The sequence below is a fragment of the Tachysurus vachellii genome, chromosome 10 (genome assembly GCF_030014155.1).
Source record: "Tachysurus vachellii isolate PV-2020 chromosome 10, HZAU_Pvac_v1, whole genome shotgun sequence".
In the NCBI taxonomy this organism is placed as follows: Eukaryota; Metazoa; Chordata; class Actinopteri; order Siluriformes; family Bagridae; genus Tachysurus; species Tachysurus vachellii.
The window spans coordinates 12,127,577-12,151,287 of record NC_083469.1 but is presented as its reverse complement, the minus strand read 5'-3'; the positions used below and the strand labels follow the sequence as shown (position 1 = coordinate 12,151,287).

General features: G+C 35.4%; 1 protein-coding gene across 5 annotated transcripts in view; it reads left to right on the top strand.

Moving 5' to 3' along the window:
* LOC132852545 (1-phosphatidylinositol 4,5-bisphosphate phosphodiesterase beta-4) overlaps nt 1–19,697 on the top strand; it is a 32,983-nt gene extending 13,286 nt beyond the window's left edge. For 2 of the 5 annotated variants that reach the window (XM_060879790.1, XM_060879789.1), the window contains 28 exons: nt 152–209; nt 573–681; nt 956–1,166; nt 1,655–1,748; nt 1,943–2,022; nt 3,551–3,635; nt 3,717–3,807; nt 4,024–4,113; nt 4,368–4,468; nt 4,875–5,019; nt 6,087–6,171; nt 8,793–8,917; nt 9,731–9,782; nt 11,101–11,203; nt 11,588–11,752; nt 12,057–12,261; nt 12,513–12,601; nt 13,826–13,961; nt 15,667–15,725; nt 15,835–15,900; nt 16,067–16,182; nt 16,316–16,388; nt 16,491–16,666; nt 17,473–17,574; nt 18,372–18,429; nt 18,514–18,600; nt 18,717–18,753; nt 19,460–19,697. In XM_060879790.1, coding sequence (XP_060735773.1) covers nt 152–209; nt 573–681; nt 956–1,166; nt 1,655–1,748; nt 1,943–2,022; nt 3,551–3,635; nt 3,717–3,807; nt 4,024–4,113; nt 4,368–4,468; nt 4,875–5,019; nt 6,087–6,171; nt 8,793–8,917; nt 9,731–9,782; nt 11,101–11,203; nt 11,588–11,752; nt 12,057–12,261; nt 12,513–12,601; nt 13,826–13,961; nt 15,667–15,725; nt 15,835–15,900; nt 16,067–16,182; nt 16,316–16,388; nt 16,491–16,666; nt 17,473–17,574; nt 18,372–18,429; nt 18,514–18,600; nt 18,717–18,753; nt 19,460–19,548 — 2,887 coding nt within the window. In that variant the 3' untranslated portion in view covers nt 19,549–19,697. Of the gene's footprint in view, nt 1–151; nt 210–572; nt 682–955; nt 1,167–1,654; nt 1,749–1,942; nt 2,023–3,550; nt 3,636–3,716; nt 3,808–4,023; nt 4,114–4,367; nt 4,469–4,874; nt 5,020–6,086; nt 6,172–8,792; nt 8,918–9,730; nt 9,783–11,100; nt 11,204–11,587; nt 11,753–12,056; nt 12,262–12,512; nt 12,602–13,825; nt 13,962–15,666; nt 15,726–15,834; nt 15,901–16,066; nt 16,183–16,315; nt 16,389–16,490; nt 16,667–17,472; nt 17,575–18,371; nt 18,430–18,513; nt 18,601–18,716; nt 18,754–19,459 lie in introns of those variants that run through there. The other 3 variants (XM_060879791.1, XM_060879788.1, XR_009649119.1) reach the window with 3 other exon arrangements.
* The last annotated feature ends 4,014 nt before the right edge of the window (nt 19,698–23,711 follow it).

Here is a 23,711-nt window from a genome sequence, read left to right as displayed (position 1 = left end):
TCACCTTGTCTGCCTTAAGAGTTTTAAATATTAACTTGTAACAAGAGGAAAGAAAAACCGTGTTAGAGGAAAGATACTGTGGTGCTTTTTTTTTCAAGTAGAAATGATGTCCCAGTTATATTGTGTAATATATTGTCTCATATCTTTTCAGCTGTGGAGATAAAAGTGATTTTTTAAACATGGACCAATTAGTCAGCTTTTTGAATGAAGTAAGAGGCTTTCACACATCAACTTACACCCACCTTGGCTTCTTTTTTCCTAAGTTGTTAAATCACACTTCTCCCACTTTTTGTTTCCTTCTTTTTTAATAAAAAACAAACCAAAACCAACAGAACAGTACTGTAATCTTGATACACATATACCTTTTTCACACTGATTTCTTCGGATTACTTGTCATATTCTTGCACTTTTTAAGCACATATATAAAAAGCATACCTTTTTACTTTAGATTTCATGTGGTGTGATTGATGAGGTTCCATTTAAAAATGGCATTACTGTAGACTTTTACTGCAAGCCAGAGACTCTGTAGCTGCTCCTGTAAATAACAAAAAACCCTTGTTATCTGCACATAGAACCAACGGGACCCTCGGCTTAACGAGATCCTTTTTCCGTTTTATGACCCCAAACGTGCAAGGCAAATCATAGATACCTACGAGACTGACGAGAAGCTTAGAATGAAAGGTAAAGGATGTTGGAAACCATCCACAGTATGAACACTAGAAGCTTTTTATTACAACTTTTATAATGAATTTTTGTATTATTTACTGTATATTGATCACTGAGTTTTGGATAGTGATGAAGCAAATATTTTTCTCTCTTCCCTACTGAAGTTCATTAGCACTCATTAACAGGACTGTTGAGTTCGAACTCCCATGATATTTCTTTCTCATTTGTAGTTTGCATGCTGCTTGATAATGTTTTTGGTACACACAAACTAAACTCTCTGGTCTGTCAGGAGTGATGTCGTGTGATGGGTTTTGTCGGTACCTCATGTCTGATGAGAACGCTCCAGTGTTTCTCGACCGACTGGAGCTCTATCAGGAGATGGACCACCCACTTTCACACTACTTCATTAACTCCTCCCACAACACGTACCTAAATGGCAGACAGTTTGGAGGGAAGTCTTCTGTGGAGATGTACCGGCAGGTCCTGCTCTCCGGCTGCAGGTGCACGATCACACATGAATTCACTGTCCGACTCCAACACTGGGCTGGGAGATGTGCCCACATATCATATCACTATACTTGACGACATTACATTGACCCAATTATGTATTCTAAAATCTAAGGTAAACTAAATACTAAAGTAATCAAACTGACACTGAATCGCTTGTAAACAACGTTTTTCAGGTTATTTTAACCTGTAATAATTCTGGGTTGAGAATGTTTTATCTTTTTGCCTTGCAACAGCCAAGTCTGTTTTTTATATATGAAAATAAAATCAACCGTTAAATGGAACCATAAAACAGAATGAAGTTTACAGTGAGAGGTCTGTATAGGTCCAGCACTAATACAAACCCTAATAACACAGCTTTTAGAGATTTAATATTTTATTTAATTGGTTGCAGGCATTAAAACAGATGTCAGCATTTGGGAGTTACTGCACCTCCAAGTCTGCAAGTGTACATTTTGAACTGCTTGTCTTTTTCCTGCAGGTGTGTGGAGCTGGACTGCTGGGATGGAAAGGGAGAGGACCAGGAGCCAATTATTACTCATGGCAAGGCCATGTGCACAGATGTGCTTTTCAAGGTGAATATCTTTGCCAAAAGCATCACAGACATCTTAAGATGAGCTCATTGTACTCAATTGATTATTTATGATAAGGCGATATCAGAATTATACAAATTATACAATCGCATGTCATTGCCTTTATTTAAACCAAGAGGATAATATGAATATGTGAACTACATTCTGATTAAAATCAAATGAACTGCACTTTCCAGGACGTTATTCAGGCCATCAAAGAAACTGCATTTGTGACTTCTGACTTCCCAGTGATTCTCTCGTTTGAGAACCATTGCTCGTACGTATGTTTTATGTCTTAAAAGACAGTGAATGGCTTCAAAATTCATATTATACATTAATAACTTATTTACAAATCAAATGCATAAAATAGTAATGCTTAGTAGGTCTACACTAATTAGTTACTTTAATAGGCACATCTGCTTAATCATGCAATCATCTGCAGTCTGTTGGCAAGAACTGAGAGACGCAGGAGGACCTGTTTCCCTCAGGCCATCAGACTCCTCATGTCCATCTCATAAATCGCTCAAGATTCCATAAAGACTCATTTACTTCATTTAAACTCTGCTCACTACTCTTACTACATGTAACTCACCTGTATGTTTGCACAATCTGCACCTTTACTACTGTACTGTACATGTAGCTTAATTGCACATCATGCTTATAAAACTATCATATACACACATTTCATACTATATTTTATTATATAACTTTATTAATTCTATTCATTCAACTTGGTTTTTAAATATTAGATCATTTATTTGCACTAGTCTAGATCGAGTGGCCAGATTTTTTATTTACAAGTAGTATGATATATATATATATATAAATCCAAGAAGATCAAGTTTCTGAACAGCAATAACCACAGTCATAGTCAGAGATCACATTTCTTTTTTTGATTTAAATATTAACTGTAGCTCTTGACCTGTATCTGAGGGATTGTACGCACTGTGTTGCTGCCACATGATTAGATTCAGGATTTTTAATATGTATATATATATATATATATATATATATATATATATATATATATATATATATATATATATATATATATATATATATCAAATATCAAATATTAAATCCCTCAGATACAGGTCAAGAGCTACAGTTAATATTTAAATCAAAAAAATAATGTGATCTCTGACTATGACTGTGGTTATTGCTGTTCAGAAACTTGATCTTCTTGGATTTTCACACACAACAGTCTCTGAAGTTTACACAGAATGTTGTGAAACATAAAACCAGCATGCATTGAGTGGCAGTTCAGCAGAGTTGAGTGTAACTAAAAATTATTCTTTACAACTGTTGTAATTGTGTAATCAGAGAAGCTCCTCTGCTGTACTGCAGGCAGATATGTCCTGTTGATTTAGGTTTTATTTTCTGCCCACCTTAGCCTCAGATTCCTGGCCATCCACCCATCCAAATGTTCTTGACTGCTAATCACTACAGTTGTAAAGAGTAATAATTTGAGCCTTCCTCATAATCATATAACCTTCCTTTCACTCTGATTAACTTTAGAGATGCTGGGAGTAAAAATCCCAAATGATCAGCAGTTTCTTCTAAAATACTTAAACCAGCCCTTTAAATAAAGCTCTGTACCTACATCTGTATCTGCTGCTACATGATTGACCGATTTAGATGATTGCATGAATAAGCAGGGGAACTGATGCTCCTACTAAAGAGATTGCATATCTCAATGTAATTAATTCTACAACATGTCTCTAAATTCACATTCATATAAAACACACTTTTGAATTTTGTTCAGACCGTTACATTTCTAATGTCTGTTTTTATTTGTTTTATAGGAGACATCAACAGTATAAGTTGGCCCGATATTGTGAAGACATTTTTGGAGATATGCTCCTTAAGCAACCTTTAGAAGACTTCCCAGTATGTGTGTTAATGAAGACCAATGATTTGTATTAATGTTTAATGATCTTCTTTATAGAGATGCTTTTCTTTGCCGTTTAGATGGTGTCCGGACAGGCTTTGCCTTCACCAAATGATCTTAAAGGAAAAATCCTCATTAAGAACAGAAGATTAAAACCTGAAGTTGAAAAGAGTATGTATATGTTTTGCTGAACATTTGAGGTTAATGTATATATATATATATGTTAATGTTATATATATATATATATATATATATATATATATATATATATATATATATATACACATAAATGCATGTTTATATTGTAGCTATCTAGAATGGATAGATTTTTAGCTGATGAGTTGCAATGATATTTCTAATGGCATAAGTATGATTGCTGTTTGGTAGAGCAACTGGATCACTTCAGGAAGCATATGGAAGCTGGAGAGACGATCGCTATTATGTCAGAGGATGAGAATGAGGAAGATCCTGGCTCTGGTGGGAAGTGCTGGTTCTCCAGCTGTTTAAATGCACAAAACACACTTTCATTATAAAGTATAGTAGTCCATCTCTAACTGCTGTAAGACCATTAGCTAAATGCATTGAAATATAATGGTATGTGGAAATTTCATATCTCCCTGTGGTCTCCTTTGAGACCTCCGAAGTCTCCTGTGTTGTGCTAATGAATAATAGTATTTGATGGTTTCATTTTTGGGAGAAAATATTTCACTTATCTTTTTATGCGTATACAGTAGGAGAGCTCGCAGATGAGGCTCACCCAGAACGGATATGTGGAAACCTCGTCATTAGCCAGACGAATAATAGTGAAGGCAATATGCTTGGGGCAAGAAAGGTTGTACTGCATTTCTTTTGTATATGTTTTTTTTCCCCAATTTGCTTCTGAGAAGATTGTCCTGTGCAAGTCAGCTTCAATTTTTTACGAACAATGGCCAAAATGATTGTTTATAATAAAATTTGCAACTGTCAGTTGTTCAAGATGTTCCAAGTCAGTGCCAACAAACTGCTAAAACTTAAATAAGATCTTGTTTGTCTCTTCTGATTTTGCTTTTAATCCGTTGTATTGAAATATTGACACTAATAGAGTTTGATATACACTGAAGTCCAAATGTACTTTATTTGGGTCTCTTGTTGCTTTTTCTTTGTTGTGTCAAAGATCAACTGGCTCTTGTTTGATTTTTTTGCTGTTAAATTCATTTATGCCTTTTACTGTTAAATCTGAACTCTAGTCTCTTGTGCAGGCTGGTGAAACAAATGTGGCTGATGAGCAAGCTTTGATCCAGTCTTACACATATGTTGCAGCAACTACTAATATCCACCCGTACCTTTCTAGTATTGTAAACTATGCTCAGGCTGTGAAATTCCAAGGTTTTGAGGAAGCTGAAGGCAAGTTTGCATTATTATATCTCTGTTATTATCTCTCTCTCATCTCTTACTATATGTACTGTATATAGAACATAGCATGAGAATTCATATTTTGTGCTGTTACAACCTGAAATTGAAATGGTCCAAGTATGCTTTAGACAATATATCGTCGCTGTCGGACGGAATCCTCATATCTCCAAAACCGTTATTTTTCAGGAAATAAAAAAAAACGCCGTATCTTATCTGCAGTTCACAGGGTTTAGTCCGCGTTGCAGTGGATTGTCTTGCGCTAAATTCCTGTCCTCAGACGAGCAACAGAACTAGCGGGGGTCAAGATTTTTTTTTCTTTGAGCCCAGTGTTTTGAAGACATTTACCTCAGAAGACGTGTTGATTCGTTGCGACTCTTATTAAGGAGAAATATGCCGCAAATCTCTCCCGCGGAGTGAGGAAGAGGTGGACAGTTGAAGTGTCCAATGGAGTTATGAGATTTGCGCTCAAGCTATTTTCAAGACTTTAGATTGGTTAATAACTTGTGAAAATAACAGACCCACGTGGGGACTGACCAATAGCATCGATATGTGAAAAAATATGAAATTGACCAAATTTGGACATACGAGGTTTCCGCCCGACAGCGACGATATCTAATGTTATTACCTTTTAGCTTTGCACATCTGGTCCTTATATTTTTGCCTGTTCTTTAGAATAATGTAAGCTATTTGTTGAACACATTCAGGGTCTTGGGTGGAAACCATTTGAGTCTAGTTTTGACAGTAAGCTTAATGTTATTGTCCTGTTAGAAGATGAACATTTGACTCGGTTTTAGATATCTTGCAGATTGGAACTGGTTTTCTTTAGAAGTGCACTGTATTTGGCCCAGTTTGCTTGTCACCCCTGAGCAGTGCTCTTTCAATAATATGCTTCTAGCTTCTATCTTCTATCATGCTTTAGAGTGTTTGGTTTCTGTCAACTGTAGCATGTGTTGCCCAAGACTGAATAATAAAATAGGATAATGTTAAGAACAAAATCAGTATTAGTATCAGTATTAACAGTACAATCTAAAACTATAGTTGTGCATTTTTTTTTCCAGAGAAAAACATCCACCACAACATGTCTTCATTCAGCGAGTCAGTAGGATTGGGATACTTGCGGACCAACGCCATTGAATTTGTCAAGTATCCTTACCCTTTTTTTCCCCCAACAGCTTGTCCTCTAATGATGGTCTTTGAGTAATAATTTGTGGAAATTGTGGTTTCAAGTGCATAATGAAAACCTTTTTAATTAAAGCTCTTAAGCCAAAATAGAGACTCCCCTACACCAGAGTGGATAACTATTGGTCAGCTGCATGAGTGCTTATAATGTATTCTCACTTCACTATTCTGGTTAGTAAGAAATAGTTTGGGAATGTTTCCCGAACCTTCTTAAATAATCACATAGACAACTTTTTCCTGCAACAAAAACAGTAAACATCTGGCATTTAATTGCTTTAAAATTAACATTGTTTTACTGTTAACAAAATCTACATTATAGTGCTGATGAAATGAAATATAGTATGAATCTGTATATAAACACTGCAGCTAACTTATTGGCACAGTACATCTCAAAGTAATGTACTGAATATGTTGGTCAGTCTTAAAATAAGTCAGTGGAAAAAAGAAAAAAGTATTAATTTACAAATAATAATAAAATAATACTTTGTTTCAAAAACATCTGAAATTTGACAAGACAATGTATTGATATTCTGAGCACTGTTCCAATGATAAGATAGGTGCCATCCAGCAGCGTCTGCATCTCTTAATCCAGCCTCTGGGTGAGAACTACAGAGTGAGATAGTGAGAGACTTGAGGGGGGAGATACTTGTATTTCAAAACAACATTCATAGGATTTGTAGAAAACTGTGTAAATGAAACAAAAAAACTGTGTTTAGCCCATGTTTTGTTTTATTATAATGATGATCATGCTAAATAAGGTGCTTTGCTGGGAATTTTTCCATGTATCACATCAGCCATTATGGTGCTAGATGTGAGATGTTATGTCCACATACATAACTACAAAATATATTTACAAATCAAACAGTCTTGACCATTTTGGCTCAAGTACATTGTCTGTAGACCGGTACATACAATGATCAGCAGCATGATGAGCTTTACAGTAACTGATTATTTGAAGAACTGGTAATTAAATAGAACAGACATTCACCAAATAATAAGTGGAATCTGTTGTATGCCATAAGTAATGGCATTGTAAATGGACATGGATAAAGGAAAAAAGGTTACTCTCACTAGCACAATTTTCTTCAAACAGCTTACTGTTTTTTTTAATATATCAATATAAAGTGCTTTAACTTGATAAACATGATAGTTCTGTTAGAGAAACCTTATTTGTACTGTATGTATTTTAACCGATTTTGTATTTAAAATCAATGGGTTAATACTGTTGATGCTAGTATACACTTTAAATGCATTTTCTGTCAAATTGACTTGAAATTCATTGTCTTTACTCCATGTTGGCCCAGATTTATGAGACCAGCAATTGCTGATATACTTTGTGTTGGAACCCCCCTCTTTACCCTTTGTATTCACACTGAATACTCGTAAGTTAATTAGGAAAGACATACTAGCAGTGCTGGACTGATCTAGATTTCTCTAGACTCCTGCAAAAAGTAATCTTAAGTATTACACTTGTGAAGTTCTGTGCAAATCTATATGAGTCAAGCAGGTTGACTGACTGACTTACAAATTGAATCTCTAAGATTCATTGGCATTGTGGTCACCTGTCTGCTTTTGATTGGTTGTTTTTGGCATGCCATTTTGAGGCCATCATTTCTAAGATTTGCTTTTCATACGCTGAACCGTGGAGGTAATTTAGTTGGCATATATCTGCAAGGTCTTAGCAACTCCTCTGCTTGTTCCTGCCTATAATGTAGTGGGTGTTCTTTATGGAAACCCGTTGCAGAAGCTTGACTGCTTAGATTTTAGCCCATCTGCTTGTGAGAGTCTACACTAAGTGTCTCCATGTCATTTCTATCACACAGGCATGTTCATTGATCTGTTTCCAATTTCACCAAAGATTGTTCTGTATGAGTGACGTATTGGTTTTGTCTGAAACTTTAGTTCCTTTTGGAGATGATGAAACTCATGGGAGTCTCCTGTCCATAGATGAATAGGTAATTTAAATAAAAACTAGTCAAAATATACAGTAAATGATTTCCTGATATTGATACATATAACTGTCTGCATAGGGTTTATGCTACTGTGAAGAAAATGTTCCCTTTGGTTTCAGTTTGATTTAAATCTATGCATCTGACTGTTTACGAATTTTGCTTATGCCTTGGAATATATTATCATAATGCCAAGAGGCAAGAGTGTTCAGTGAAGAGTAAGTGCTCACTTGTTATATAAATGAGACAACTCATTTATTTCATGGGTTGTTTGTCTGTCTATATCTTTTAAAATGATTGAAGATTTTTATTTGGCCATTGGAATAGAGAAATGTTATAACAGAATAAATGCCCATCATCTTTTGAAACGTGCAAAAAAGCATACAAAAGAAAGACTGCATCAATTGGAGGAGCATCACTAAAGGAGTTCAGAATCCTTCTTTCTTCTATAAAAGTATGGATTTAAAGTCAGGATCTTTGTGATCTATAAAAACAAAAGGCTTTAGGAAATTTGCCAATTGTGCTAATTTTGCTAATTTTCTCCAAAGTATTTAATCTAAAAACAATTCAATTCCTAACAAATTCCTCTTAAATTTTTGAAAAAACTTTGTGTTTTGCCCTAACTGAGATGAACAGTTACAACAAGCGCCAGATGAGTCGGATCTACCCCAAAGGAGGCAGAGTGGACTCTAGTAATTATATGCCTCAGATATTCTGGAATGCCGGCTGCCAGATGGTAGCACTGAACTTCCAGACCCCAGGTAATGCAAACGACACCACTGTCACTTGCTGTAACAACCCCTGCATACACATACAGTCAGAGATGTGAATCCACCTCCATTATTTTCTGGAGCTGTGCTTTAGGCATACTGCAGTTGTGCAGCAGTGTTATGTATGTAGAAACTGTGGCTAGGGAGAACAGTCAGGTTCATTTCCACTCAAGTATCCCTATGGTACATTTTTACAAATACCATATATATTGATATACCAGTAATCAGCAAAATCAAGCATAAATTAAAGAAGGTTATTTTCATATAAATGTTATTGTGTAAGTGCACTGCCGCACATTACTAATCAGTGACACTGTGGTTTGTGGAGAAGCCATCCTGTTGAATATTCACATGCACTCACTCTAGAAACCTTTATGTCATTCCAAGACATCTGGAGCTTTCACATTTCTAAGTTTCTTCAGAAGTAGCAGAAGTCCAGATGAATGTGCTCAGCAATCAGAAACCTGTTTGTACTACTGCAGTCTTCTGAGACCTAATATGCCAGACTGTTTGAGAGTCACAACGTAATCGGTTTGGGGAAATCAATGGAAATGTCACAAAGTTTCTGTTAAAACAAAATGTTAAAGTGTTGAGCTAAAGGAAGCCTGGTCCATACTGTACATCATGTCCTATCACTGTTCTGAAAACATTGTACCGACTTTAAAGAGTTTAATCAGTTATATGTGTATATGGTTCAACTTCCTAACAAGGGATTATGCAAAGAAAAAAATTTCACGTACTGCAATGTACATCATTATGTGAAAAAGGATTCGTCTTCGTCTAATCATCCTCTGACTTTTTTAGATTTGGCAATGCAGCTGAACCAAGGAAAGTTTGAGTACAATGGGTCATGTGGGTATGTGAACTTCGGATTACTGTTAACATCAAATACACACTTCATTGCTGCATTTAAAAAGAATTATTTGGGAATGAACCAAATTAACCACTATTTTGCTATCTTTATATAAAAATGTTTCCATTTACATTGTAATTACATTAAGCTCTGTGTACTAAAAAAGTAATTATGCCCTGAATTTTTTTTAAATGGTTTCTGTCTGATTATGTGGTCAGCATGTGTTGGATCCTTTTGTCTTCACTTTATAATGCAGGCATCAAAAAAAAAAAAAAAAAAAATGTATATATATATATATATATATATATATATATATATATATATATATATATATATATAGCCAAAGGTATGTGGACACCTGATAATTTACACCCATCTGTGCTTGCTGAACATCTCCTAGATGTAATATTCTTTTGGCTGTTATAATACCTGGGATGACTTTTCACAAGATTTGGAATTGTATGGATTTATTCCATCAAACATAAAACACTGGTGAGGTTAGGCACTGGTCCTGGATGAGAAGGAGGAGGTTATTGATCCAGTTCTTCCCCAAGGAGTTCAGTGAGGTTGAGTTAAGGTCTTTTTGCAGAACAGTCAAAATCTTACACACCAAACTTGGCAAAGTCTTTATGAAACATGATTTGTGCACAGGGGCATTATCATGAGGGAGCAGGTTTGAGCCTGTGGTTCTAGTAAAGCAGAGAATTTAATGCTAGACGTAAAAAGACATTCAATATATTTGTGTTCTTCCAACAGTTTGGAGAAGAACCACATGTGGGGATGAGGGTGAGGTGTATACACACTTTTGGCCATATTGTCTATCAGAAATGTCTCTTAAGAATTGTTTGTGAAATATTTTCATATTTAGCAGTGAGGTTAAAACTGTTGCAGTTTTTGACAAAGTATACATAGTACATCAAGCTAGAAGATTGTACTGTGCTTTGCATGATCCTTATTGGGTAAAGGTGATGTATATGTTTCTAATACAGAGTATACACTGGATGGTAAAAGTGCCTTAAAAGCATGTCACCAAGTTTAGGTATTCGATAATAATGAACTAAAATATAGCATTATTTAAGTAACGATGTCCTGGTAGTGAGAAATCCTAAACATAATATTAACACATAGGTCAAGGCAAAGTAGTTTAAAATCTGTAAGAGTTACACATCCGTCAGTGCTATATACAGTACTGTATATGAGACAATGGTGGAATAATTAAACGGATCATTGCTTTATAAGGGGACTAGAGGTAATGGCACAATTGGAATATAATGGAAATAAACTACCTTTTGTCAGCTTGTTCGATGTTTTTCCTTTGCAGTTATTTGCTGAAGCCAGACTTCATGCGTCGGCCAGACCGCACATTTGACCCTTTCTCTGAGACCCCTGTGGATGGAGTGATTGCAGCCACTTGCAGTGTCCAGGTTCAACTTTTTAAAAATATTATGGCTTAAAATCTTTGCTTATTTCACGGCAGGCAAATTAATACAAGTTCAAAAAGGTTTTGATTAGGCAAGACAAGGGTACGTCCTGAAAATATTCGGGCTGAATTGCGTAGGTTCATGATGACAGAGTTTGGAGAAAAGACATGAAAGAGTCAGAATTTAGAGGAAACATGAAAGAGTCAGATTTTTGAGGAAATGCATGAAAGTACCTGCTATCCTCTGGTTCAGCGTCCAAATGTCATGTTCTTTTAGCTTCATTTATAAGTGATGATTTTTTAGCTCCTAGTTAGAAGCATTAACCAGCTCAGTCTTCATATTTCTGAAAATAATTCATTCCTGTTTAACATTTATGCATTGATGTAGGTAATTTCAGGCCAGTTTTTGTCTGACAAGAAGATTGGCACCTATGTGGAGGTGGATATGTATGGCCTGCCCACAGATACCATTCGCAAGGAGTTTCGAACTAGGATGGTGATGAACAATGGATTAAACCCTGTATACAACGAGGAACCATTTGTTTTTAGAAAGGTAATATTTGTTGTGGTGTTATTGCATAGTAATGCTGTGTTGTCACAACCATGTCTTATTTACATACTGTAGTCTCAGACTGGTACTGTTTCATTTTTAAATCTTTATGGTATCATTAAACTTAATCTTCAGAATGCTTTATAGGACTACAGGCAGAAAAGCAGCTGTGTGTGTTAGCATGCCACTCTGCCTCACTGTCCTCATATCTTTGCTCCACTGAACGTTGAATTTCTGCTTATCACTGAAATTCCTCATGCACCCACACACACACACAGTGAATAATATACTTTCCACCAACCCAAAGGTAATCCTTCCGGACCTTGCAGTGCTCAGAATAGCGGTGTATGATGACAACAATAAGCTGATTGGTCAGAGGATTCTCCCCCTAGACGGTCTGCAGGCTGGCTACAGACACATCTCCCTACGAAACGAGTGCAACAATCCCCTTACCTTACCCACCATCTTCTGCAACATCATCCTCAAAACATATGTACCTGATGGATTTGGAGGTAATTTCAGCTTCACAAGTTCTCTTAGAGCGACCATTCTTATCTTTTTAAGAAGTTGGTTGAAAATGCATTCAGTAAACAAATTCACCAGGAACACTTCTTGCTGCTGAAGTTTAACTAACAATAGTCGCATAAACCAATAGTTATTAATTAGCTTTATTAATATGTTCTTGTTAAAATATCATATCACACATCCATAACTTTTTAATCTTCAAGATTTTTAATCTTCTCTTTTAATCATATCTTTGTAGCCATTGTGGATGCTCTTTCTGATCCGAAAAGGTTTTTATCCATTTGTGAAAAGAGAACAGACCAAATGAGAGCCATGGGCATTGAAACGGTGAGCATCTCCATAAATACAGCACCCAGTGATACAGTGATCATTTTCTCTACTTTATTAATATATTCTACAATAATTTTCAACATAGAAGAGAACATTGATTAAACAGTCTCTAAATAATTGCACAGTTATAAAATTATTCTATTATAATATATTTGTATGTTATTTTCCCTCATTACTCTAGCACATTCTATTTTAAATGAAACAATAAGTAGCTGAAATATAATTGTATTTATATTGCTGATACAAGTACAAATTAGAGCATTTGTTGGTAGTATTATTTAGAAAATCTATTATGCATAATACAGTCAAAAACCTGTCATGTGACCAGTCTGTTAACTGACTCTAAACACTATGGCAACAGTTTATTGGTCTTAATATTTACACATTCTCTAAACTCTCATCCTTTCTTGCCATTTATTTAGATGGTCCAGTTTATAGATGTTCAATTTAATTTAGAAAATCTATACAGTATTAACTACTCTCTTTTCTGAGTGGAGTAATATATTCAGTTCATGTGAACTCTTGATGTATTTCATGTGAAGTTTTTATGCCATTTAATTCTGTAGACATGTTACTCCTGTGTAATTCACTGTGGGTAATTACACAGGGGTTTTCTCAGGGTTATCCGGTTTCTTTACACCTCCTAATAACATGCCAGTGTGTGGATTGTCTTTGCTAAATTGCCTTTAGGTATGAATGAGTTTGTCATGTATAGTGTGTCCTATCCAGGATTTGCTCCTAGCATTGTGTTAATCATGACCATGACTTGGTTAAGGATTTTTAATATATAAGTAATATTTTTATTTTGCTATTTTTTATTTGCTTTTGCGACCACATGAAGTCATGTAGATGCTGCTAAAGCAGTTTATTGTGAGGCTGAAAGACATTGCTAAATCATTAGCAGTTATTATGCAGTTACATTGTTATGTCTGTTCCTTTAGTACATGTATGATCCTCTAAAAGAGTAAAACAGTTAATAAAACAAAGGTCTACAATTAAAACTTTGTATGTCATTATCATTTTATAGTCACTGTTATATTTCATATGCAGCATTTGGAAGTATGTAAAAAAGCTTTTGTCATTGAGTTCGGTGAGAAATTACTAATTTTTTAGTCAGTTTAGTCAAAATGAGTCACTTTGTGATGAAGTGATGGAGATTAAAAACTGTCATTTCTGCAAGTGTAATCATGCATGAGACTGATTTTCTGTGGTTGTGTGCAGTGGGAGATAGCAGAGGTGCCAAATGACAGCCCGAAGAGAACTAAAAGAGGAAAGACAAATCATCTAAAGGCTGTGTCACCTCAGAAGAGTTGTGATGCATCATCAGGACCAAATCTGAACATTTCCTCAAGAAAAGGTACAAATTTATACATTTCAACTACTGTGACTATACTTTCAGAATTACATCAGCAGGCACTTCTTTGTGTTTCACTGTATCGTGCACAGTGTCTTAATTGGTCTTAATAAAAAATACATTTTTATTTCTGATCATACTGTATTTTCTTGTATAGAATGCCTGTACGTTTAGTCATTCGTGCATTTAATTATGTAATCAGCCAATCATCTGGCAGCAGTGTAGTGCAACACAATACTCTTGACCTGTACTTGCATGCTTTTATATTTAATGCTTACATAAAACATCAGAATGGAGAAAAAATGTGATCGCAGTTATTTATATTGTTGCCTGGTTGTTGGTGCTATGTTTGAACTGCTAATCTGCTGGGGCATTCATACATATCAGTCTTTAGAGACTACAAGAATGGTGTTCTTAAAAAAAATAAATAAATAAAAATTAATTACTGGGCCACCGTTCTGCATGTGAAAAGGCCTTGTAATTGAGAGAAGGCAGAGGAAATTGACTAGACTGGATCTAGCTGACAGTAATCATATGGTCATGCAAATAGCCGTTCTTTACAACTGTGCTGAGCAGAAAAGCATCTCATAATGCACAACACATTGAATATTGAGCTGAAGGCGAAATGAGGTCCACTCCTGACAGGCAAGAAGGATGAAATATATTGCATATGGTACTGTATATGGTCCATATATTGTATATGGTCCAGGATGAAATATATTATACTGTATTGTGTGTTTGTGTTTTCTATGTTTTGTTTTGTTTTTTTTAATCTATTATTGATATTTTATTTATTTATTTATTTTGTTGCATTTATGTAAAGCACACTGGTCAACTGGTTTTGTGTGTAGTTGTGCTATAGAAATAAATTGACAAGAACGCCTCGGCTAGACAGCTGGAAATTGGAAAACATTGCCTGGTCTTTATTGCCTTAACTATCCAGTTGTGTGTGCCTTTTGTGTGTTATGCTGTTGCTATATGTCTGGATAATTGTGTAAATCAGGTGTACAGGTTTTCTTATTAAAGTGATGGGTGTGTACATTTATTTGTCATAAATTTTAAGCTTTTAGGAATTTCGTCTTTTCTTTCTTGTTCAATCAAATTTGTTTTGAAAACTATTTTTCTCTTTCTTGTTCTGCCTCCATCCTCTTATTCTCTTCTAAAACACGCTTTCTTTCTTTCGACCTCTTTCTCTTCTTCATTATTATTTTTTTTTGATTATTATTTTTGTGGTATTATTGCTTTTGTTCCCTTTTACTTTCTTTTTCATTTCTGTTTTTCTTAACCCAATTCATGACCTTAGTATTAACAGGTGCTTTTAAAGTTAAGAATGAATGGCAGATTTAAGGAATCTAATGTTTTGGAGAAGTTTGACTTGACAGCACACATCTACTGAATAATCCAGGTCACTAACTCAAGGTCAGGGATACGTGTTAAACTGAAGCCAGCATTTCAGCTTGCATATCCAGAGACACAAATCTATAGGACAATTCAGGCAGAGGAAAAAGTTAAAAGCTGTTCTCTAATGATACTTATGTTCACTGAAATCTCTTATCTTATTCTCCATAAATAACATATTTTAATGGCATGTGAATACAGGGCTACGTTTCAAGAGGCTTTGAATAATTAATAAATGTATACTAACGTTATCTGCGGACACCTTGGATGTAGTTTTTTTTATACACTTTTTTTACTTGTGTGTTAACAGTGTCTCCCACACCTGTAAACATGTCTCAAGTTACCATTGATGACCTGAAACAGATGAAGGTACAAAGAAATGTATTTTTCTATAACATTAGTGAATGTTTGTTTCTTAATTTTATTTTATTTCATATAATGCACTGCATAATTTTTTTTTATTCCTCTTAAATTCCAGGCGTATATAAAGCTAGTAAAAAAGCAGCTGAAGGAAGTTAATGCATTGACAAAAAAGCATACAGAGGTGACTAAAGACCTTTTTCCCCCATTTGTGGTAATTGGATTATGGGTGCATTATGAACACACTGTGCTTGCTTTTGTAATAGATGCTCATGAGATGCGGTTTCAGGAACATGAGGCAAAGTACAAAATGTCCTTAATGTTTGACACGATATTTCTTCCTGTTGCAGACATACGCTACATTGCAGAGATCACATTGTTCACAGGTGGACAAGATGGCGACACAACATGAAAAAGAAAAGCGGGTGCTGGAAAAGCATTTAGAAAGGTGTAGCAAGAAAGTCAGGTAGATCGATAAAGAAGTGTCATCCAGCATAGGACCCACAATCCTAGATATTCAATACATTTATATATAATGGGGCAGTTCAGAATGTATTTTTAATATTGTTTTTTCTTTTTCATTCTTCATCCCTCCTCAGTGAATATAACTTGGAAACCTGCGGGGAAATGGAGAGGAGAATAAAGAGCATTACCGCAGACTACAAAATAAAGGTGCTGAATTCTGTTTGCTCCTTTCTCTCTAAAGCAGATTGATCTTCACTTTACACAGCACTTGTGTGCTCAGTGAACTACTCTTCTGTCCTGTTGCGACAGGTGAAGAATACGGTCGCTGCTCAAGCAGACGAACTGGCTGAGATGACGAAGACTCACAGTGCTGAGGTCCAGGACCTCAGTGACCAGCATGTGCTACAGCAGTGTGAACTGCTCAGAAAGTTGATGCTAATAACACAGGAACAGCAGACACAGCAGCTCACATACCTCCATGAGCGGTGAGACATTAATGTGAATAGGTTTACCTGGATAGTGTGTTCTTCAAATGAAGTACCACTCGAAAGGGGATTTCTGGTAACTTTAACTTTTTAGAAGTGTATTAAATACCACCACTATAACTGCTAATGTTTCCCATTCAAATGTGCCGTACGGAAAGAAATGCACGGACTGTAGTGTTATTGAAGCGTCCCGTGCAAGCTGAATAAACATGCTGTGATGTTTATGTAACATTTTTCAGTCAATTCTAAGTGTTGCTAAGATACTGCAGTATTGCACATGTACAATGTATCCCTGGGTTACTTCACTTATTCACAAACTTGGCGAAGGCCTCATGCCTCCCTACAGTTTCAAATAATAGCCTCAGGTCAGCCCCTTTACTTTGGGGTCTCTTCTCTGCTCAGGCTTTCTGTGGGTGTTTTTTTCACAAAATGAGATTGACTTCTGTAAGTTGACTTGGAACCTCGGGATTTTGCTCAGGATTCTCACTCCAGGGTTGTAGTTCATTAAAATACCAAAATACTCAACACTGAAATAGACGACAACTCTGTTTTATCATGTTGTATAAATCTTCTTAAGTTGTCTTGCCAATTTTATATATTATGCTTTTATGATCCATACATCACTTCTTCCTTCAGTGCAGATGCGTTTATTATGGGATAGGGTAGAAAACATTATCCATAAAACGTGGCAAAGAATGTTAATGGAATTTGGATGTCCTACGGCAAGTTGGTATAATATTCTCTTCCGATTTTACTCCTGATCTAACAAATGACTCCATTTGTTGCTTGTTTGTGTTTTCTTCCAGACAGAGTAAGGAGATGAGAGCTAACCAAGCAAAGTCATCAATGGAGAACAGTAAAGCCATCAGTCAAGACAAAAGCATCAAAAACAAGGCTGAGAGAGAGCGGTAATGGGTCTGTTAATGAGAATGTCCCAAGCAGTCATGGATAGCCACAAAAAGTTTATTTGTGCCAATTTAGTGTCCATAAATGGTTAGCATGCATCATGTCTGCTTTTTAAATTTGTTCATAATACATCTGTCAGAAATGGTAGGGACATAATCAGTAACAGAGTTGATCATTATAATACCTATTATATTTTATAATAATATGCCATTTAATTTTGTGGATCAACTGCATTCCATATCGGTTAATTTTTATCATTTATTAATTACAAATCTCAGCCATTCCCTGATCTCTTTAATTTTCTCCTATGCCAGTAAATGTATTATTAAAAATGCTGACACTGGAGACTCCTTCTATAAATGGTAAACAAATATCCAAGAACAGAAAACTTTATAAGGTAAACTTATAAATTTTAATTATTAGCCTTAGATTGCTCCACGGTGGTCCAGCTGTAGGATCCAGCTCTCTCACCACTACAGGCCGGGTTTAATTCCTAGGGAGGGAATAAACCCCAGCTGATGTCAGTGCTGGAAGGTTGCATCAGGAAGGGGATCAGGTGTAAAACCTGTGCTAAATTAAATATAGAAATATCAGATGATCCTCAATGGCAACCCTGACGAGGGAGCAGCCGAAGAACAACAGCATTATTAACCTCAGATTGTTTTGATCGTCTGCCATCCAATCCCTGTGAATGAGCTGTTGCTATAGAAACAGTAAAGTATTCAAAGGAGCTCATTAATATAAATCTGTGATTTGAACTTTCTCATTTTTTTTTTTTTGGGCCATTTTGTGTCTGCAGGAGAGTTCGAGAACTGAACAGCAACAACACAAGAAAGTTTCTTATAGAAAGAAAAAAGGTATATAAAAGTCTTATGAAACAATTGGATAAACTTAATTCTTTGTTTTGGTCGTGTTAAATAATTTCTTACATGTATCGACAGCTTGCCTTGAACCAGTCCAAAGAGCTTGATCAGCTCCAGACGGTCCAGCGTGAACAACTCGAGCAGCTGGATAAATATAATGCTGAGGTATTGCAGTTTCTATTTTAATCTTTCAGTATGATCTGACCATTCTAATGCACACAATTATTTATTCACTAATTCTTTCAGTGCTTTTACTACTTTGTGTTCTTTTTCCATTCTAGCTCCTGAAGTCACACCTTTCAACATCTCCGTGCCAGGGTAGGAGCTCGCATTCACAAATCAATTTTACAATACCTCTCCTTGCTCATGATCCTTTTATTTCTCTCTATAAAACTGCTATACATCATGCCTGTGAAGTTTTTAGTGAACCTCTCACACTCCTGCAGACTGCTGAACCAATCAAGCTGATCAGAGGGAGAAAACTGTTCTCCTATAAATGTCCTGATTATTGAAGGTGTCAGAAATCATATAATCAATCAGTAAAAGCTGTCAGTGAATATATTGTGCAGCATGCATGCCGTAAATGGGCTCAGTAAGGAGCAGAGAGTTATGATTTTTGTGGATACAGATAGAGATCATACAGTATAAATTGCTCATGCTGATCCTAAAGCTACTGCCAAGACTAACTCGTGAGGTTCATTTGCATCTTTTAATACTCTTTCTTTGAAAGAAATTCATTTTGGCTTGGAGCAACTTGGCATAAAGTGTTTCTCACAACATTTTTAATTATTCCAGCACCAGGCTTAGCAGCACCTGATGGAAAAACCTGTGGAGAATTAAATCTTATGGAACTCCACTTAGGAATCTGTCATAGAAATCACCAGGCCAGGCTTGGGTAGATTTTTTTTTTGGTCTTCTAAATGATCAAAGAACAATTAATGAAACTTGCAGGAAAGTAAAGATGTATGGGGTTGTGTGCACATCTATTGTTTGTGCTAATGCTGCATATGATGTTCCTGTTTAGGCCAAAATGACACAGCACATGCACATGAAGAACACAGAGGTGAAAAAGGTCGAAGTCCCAGTGGTGCCCTAAACTCTCTAACCACATGAGATAACAGCAGCTCTGAACAAATACACACACAAGCAGCTGCAGAAGTGTAAAAAAAAAATGCATTCTGGTTTCACATGTATATGTATTATAGTTTTTAAAGTTGGTCTTTTTTCACATAAAACATTTTGTGTATATATCTTTTCATAACTGTATTTTTATACTAATATATTTTATACATTTATATTGCCTAAATGGTGAATATATATATATATATATATATATATATATATATATATATATATATATATATATATATATATATATATATATATATATATATAATGTATGTGTACATGTTGTGTACCACTATACTACTACTCACCCCTTGTTCTTTTGTATTTATAGGTGATCTGTAATGCTCTCAGTGTAAATTATTGGGGCATGGGTAGAGGTTAATTTTACTGAACCCTCTCATTTTAATGTTGTTTATAGTACTATTAAAATATCTCTGGAATATGAATATTAACTCAATGCAGAGTTGCTGAGTACAACATAAAGATCTCTTGCTTTATTGACCAGCAGTACAGTGATCTACTCCAACATACTCCGAATTAGAAATGTATAGATTTATCTTTTGAAAATTGTATTCTTTCTTCTGCTTGTATTTAACAATAAGCCACATTTTCATCTTACTCTCACACTAATATATGCACTTCATTTTTTTTTTAAGAATACAGACTTTTCTATTAATTTTTTTTAGCCTTTTCGAATCCAGTTTCCCCGATCTTACGTCTGGTGGGTTTCCATTGTTAGACATGTCATTGTCAATGTCTCATCCTTTAAATACAGTGATTCAGCATGCACATCTGAAAATAAGTGTTTCAAAATTTGTGAAGGGGAGGGGACACAGCGGCGATTATGAATATTTATGAGACCACTTGCAGTCTTTATGAGCCTGTGAGAAACTGTCTTAAGGAATTGTATGATTTGTAGAAAGACTGAGATTTTGGACGTACACTTACAAAGATGTACCATTTTATGGTTAACTGATTGTTCTGGCCATTTTAAAATGAAGTTGCTGACAAGCGTCACTTGCTGAAAGGCCGACATTGGAGTGTGTCTCAGTCAGTAAGGTTTCTTCCAGGCTAGAGCGGCTCGTAATCATAGATTTCCGTGGGACAGAATGACATTTATAACAACATAGCCTCAAAGAGAATTCAGGAGATGATCACACTTGATATTTGCTACAGACTTCAAGCTACTGTATTTTTAGAGTAACCCAGTAATAGGCAGTTAAGTGTTGACAGTCATCCAAAATGCACTTGTTTTGAATGATTTAGACATACCTATGTTTAAACGAATTTATACAGGATAAGTGTTTCCAACACTGAAAAGAACAGAAACTAGCCAAAAAAATGTGAGCAATGGAAAAGGGAGACATATTTTTCTTATTATTTTTCTCAGCCTTTGTATGGGGAAACAAGGTCACTGGTGCACACACATTTCTGATGTACGGTTATTATCCACTGCATAACCCCCCTTTCTCAATGTATTTGCAATGTATCATAAAATAAAAATGCATGTCTGCATTTACACAGTGACCTTTTATAAATACATTTTAAAAACTGTAACTTTATTTGCTATACCTGTTCAACTCTTTTTGCCAATACATGTAAATATCTGGATTTAACATCTTCAATGAGCCTAGCAGTCTCTAGTTGACAGATAAAATGCAGTTTGAATCCCTCCTGTGAGCACTTACATTACATTTGAGCGATTGAGAGTTAAGGGCCTTGCTCGGGGGCTCAGCAGTGGCTGCTTGGTGGACCTGGGGTTCAAGCTCACAACCTTCTGATCAGTAGTCCAACACATTAACCACTAGGCTACCACATGCCATGGGGAAGAACACTTGTGATCAGATTTTATAAATGATTAATTATGTCATACTTGTGCTACTCTTTCTGGCAGTAATGCTCTATCTCATGTCCCTGTACAGGCTATTTTAAATATTTCAAATGCAAAAGTGATTTGTGATTAAAAAATGAACCAGAGATGAGCTCCAAAAACCAGCTGATTTTAGCTGCAAAATTTCTGCTGTCTTAGCATCACCATAATCAGTTAGCCTAATATTGGAGAACTCTCTTATTAAGAACAATTTTTAAACAGTATCCAATGAATACTTGTTTTGTGTCTTCCTTTGGTGCTGTCCAGGACGTATCAAGATGCTTTTGTATTCACTCTACAAATGTTATATGGTCAGATCACAATGTACGTTTAAACTTTTGAAGCTTTCCACTTATGATCAGATCTGCCAGGATGCAGGTCAATGCCAGTTGTGAATGTGGCCACAGAATATTTTAAAAAGTAGTCTAAACTGGCAACCCTCTCATTAACTCTTATCTTTTGTTTCGTTCCCTTAATACAGGAAATGTGATTCCTGACCAGTGGATCTTTTTTACTGTATATTATTTTTGCTTTTTAAAATAATAACTCTATGAGGCAAAGGTGGGCAGTGAGCATGCTGCCAAGTGATTGTGCAACACACCAAAAGAAGAAATCAATAGAGCATTGGTTTATACTTTTCTAAAAAAGCAAATAAATAAATAAATAAATAAATAATCATTGTACCAATAAATTAAACATTTGACTAAAATGTATTGATTTGTGATTGAGGACTTTATGAAGTATATTTGTTGAACTGCTGCTGTATATGGTGCCTCATAGACAAGCTTCTGCTGTTTCCAGGCAAGTATTTATCTATTCTAGGGATGAATAAATTTTTAACTTTTGTCATTTGTATGGCTGGAATATTTGTATGTTGTAAATGACAACTACATCCTTGAATTGAAATATGCTTTTATATGTGAACAATCTGTGACAATTTCTGTTCCCGAATAATGGAAAAATGTCAAAAATGATTAAAACTCGTTTTCTGTAAAAGCAGAAAAAGCCAATATTTGACATCTACAAAAAATATATTTCACCTTAATCGCAGACATTTTGAATTTACTCTATAACGTTGCCTACGCTTTGAGCCTAACTTGCTAAGCAAGCTTGACTAAATGCAAGCAACACTTTTAGACAGTGTGTTGCCTGTTAGTGGATCTGAAATAGAATATTTAAATGCTTTTTCACTTTTATGTGAAGACTGCTGAATAAATGCTTGAAAAAGTGAAATAGTTCAACTGTCAAAACATGTACTTTTCAGAACTGCACATAGAATATGTAATAATTTCACTTGATGAAGGCTTTTCCCAAGCCCGCAGACACATTACAATAAACACAAGTAACTTTTAGATGTTTCATAGTAATTTAACCTTGGGCATGTTTGTTTTATAATATTTTTGAATAGAAACTGTATAAACATCTGGAATGTGCACTGTAATTGGTTGAAAACATGAATATGTGCTGTTGGCTTGATTGGAAAGAATCCCATGAGAAAGATGTCAGTTTCGATGCTTCTTTTCACGTTAGACCAAAGTTTACGTAAGTGAATACGTAACGTTTGTTTTAAACCATATCACATCAGAGGAAATTACAAGCAGTAATATTGTAAGGAGGCTTCAAAGATGGAATATCAGGTGTAGCTGTGACAAATTGTTTTCTTATTTTATTATACTTTTTTATTTATTGATTGCTTGATTGATTGATTGACTCTATATAAAGCAGCACTAATCAGCCTGCAGTCCTCCAGCCATTAGCTTTATTCTAATAAGCTTGTTGCCCTGAGTTTCATCATTCATTATGCTTTTATCCTCTATGAATTTTTTCTGCTCATGTGTGGAGGCGTATATATGCCCCTTGATCTCCTGTTGTGTTCCGGTCAAATGTGACTGATTTGCTGTTTTCATCTCGTAACGATATATTTTATTTATTTTATTTTTTTACATCTGACTCACATATGGATGAATAGATTTGTCTAGACTAGGCATCTGCACACATACAATTAACAATAACTGGTTTTCTAAATCAATTCCAACTAGGACCATTCACCATGTTCTCTCTCACACTCTGTATTCTCCATCATCGTATTCTGCTTTACTCCATTCCCTCTTGCAGTCTTCCCTCTCACAGTTGTATTCCCTCTCACCGCATTCTCTCTCACATGTTCATGTTCGTTCTCCTTCCATTTTCCCTCCTCAGATGTCCTCTCTCACAGTGTTCTATATTTCAGCAGCATATAAAATGCAGCAGATAACTTTGCAAAGCATGTGTCATTCAG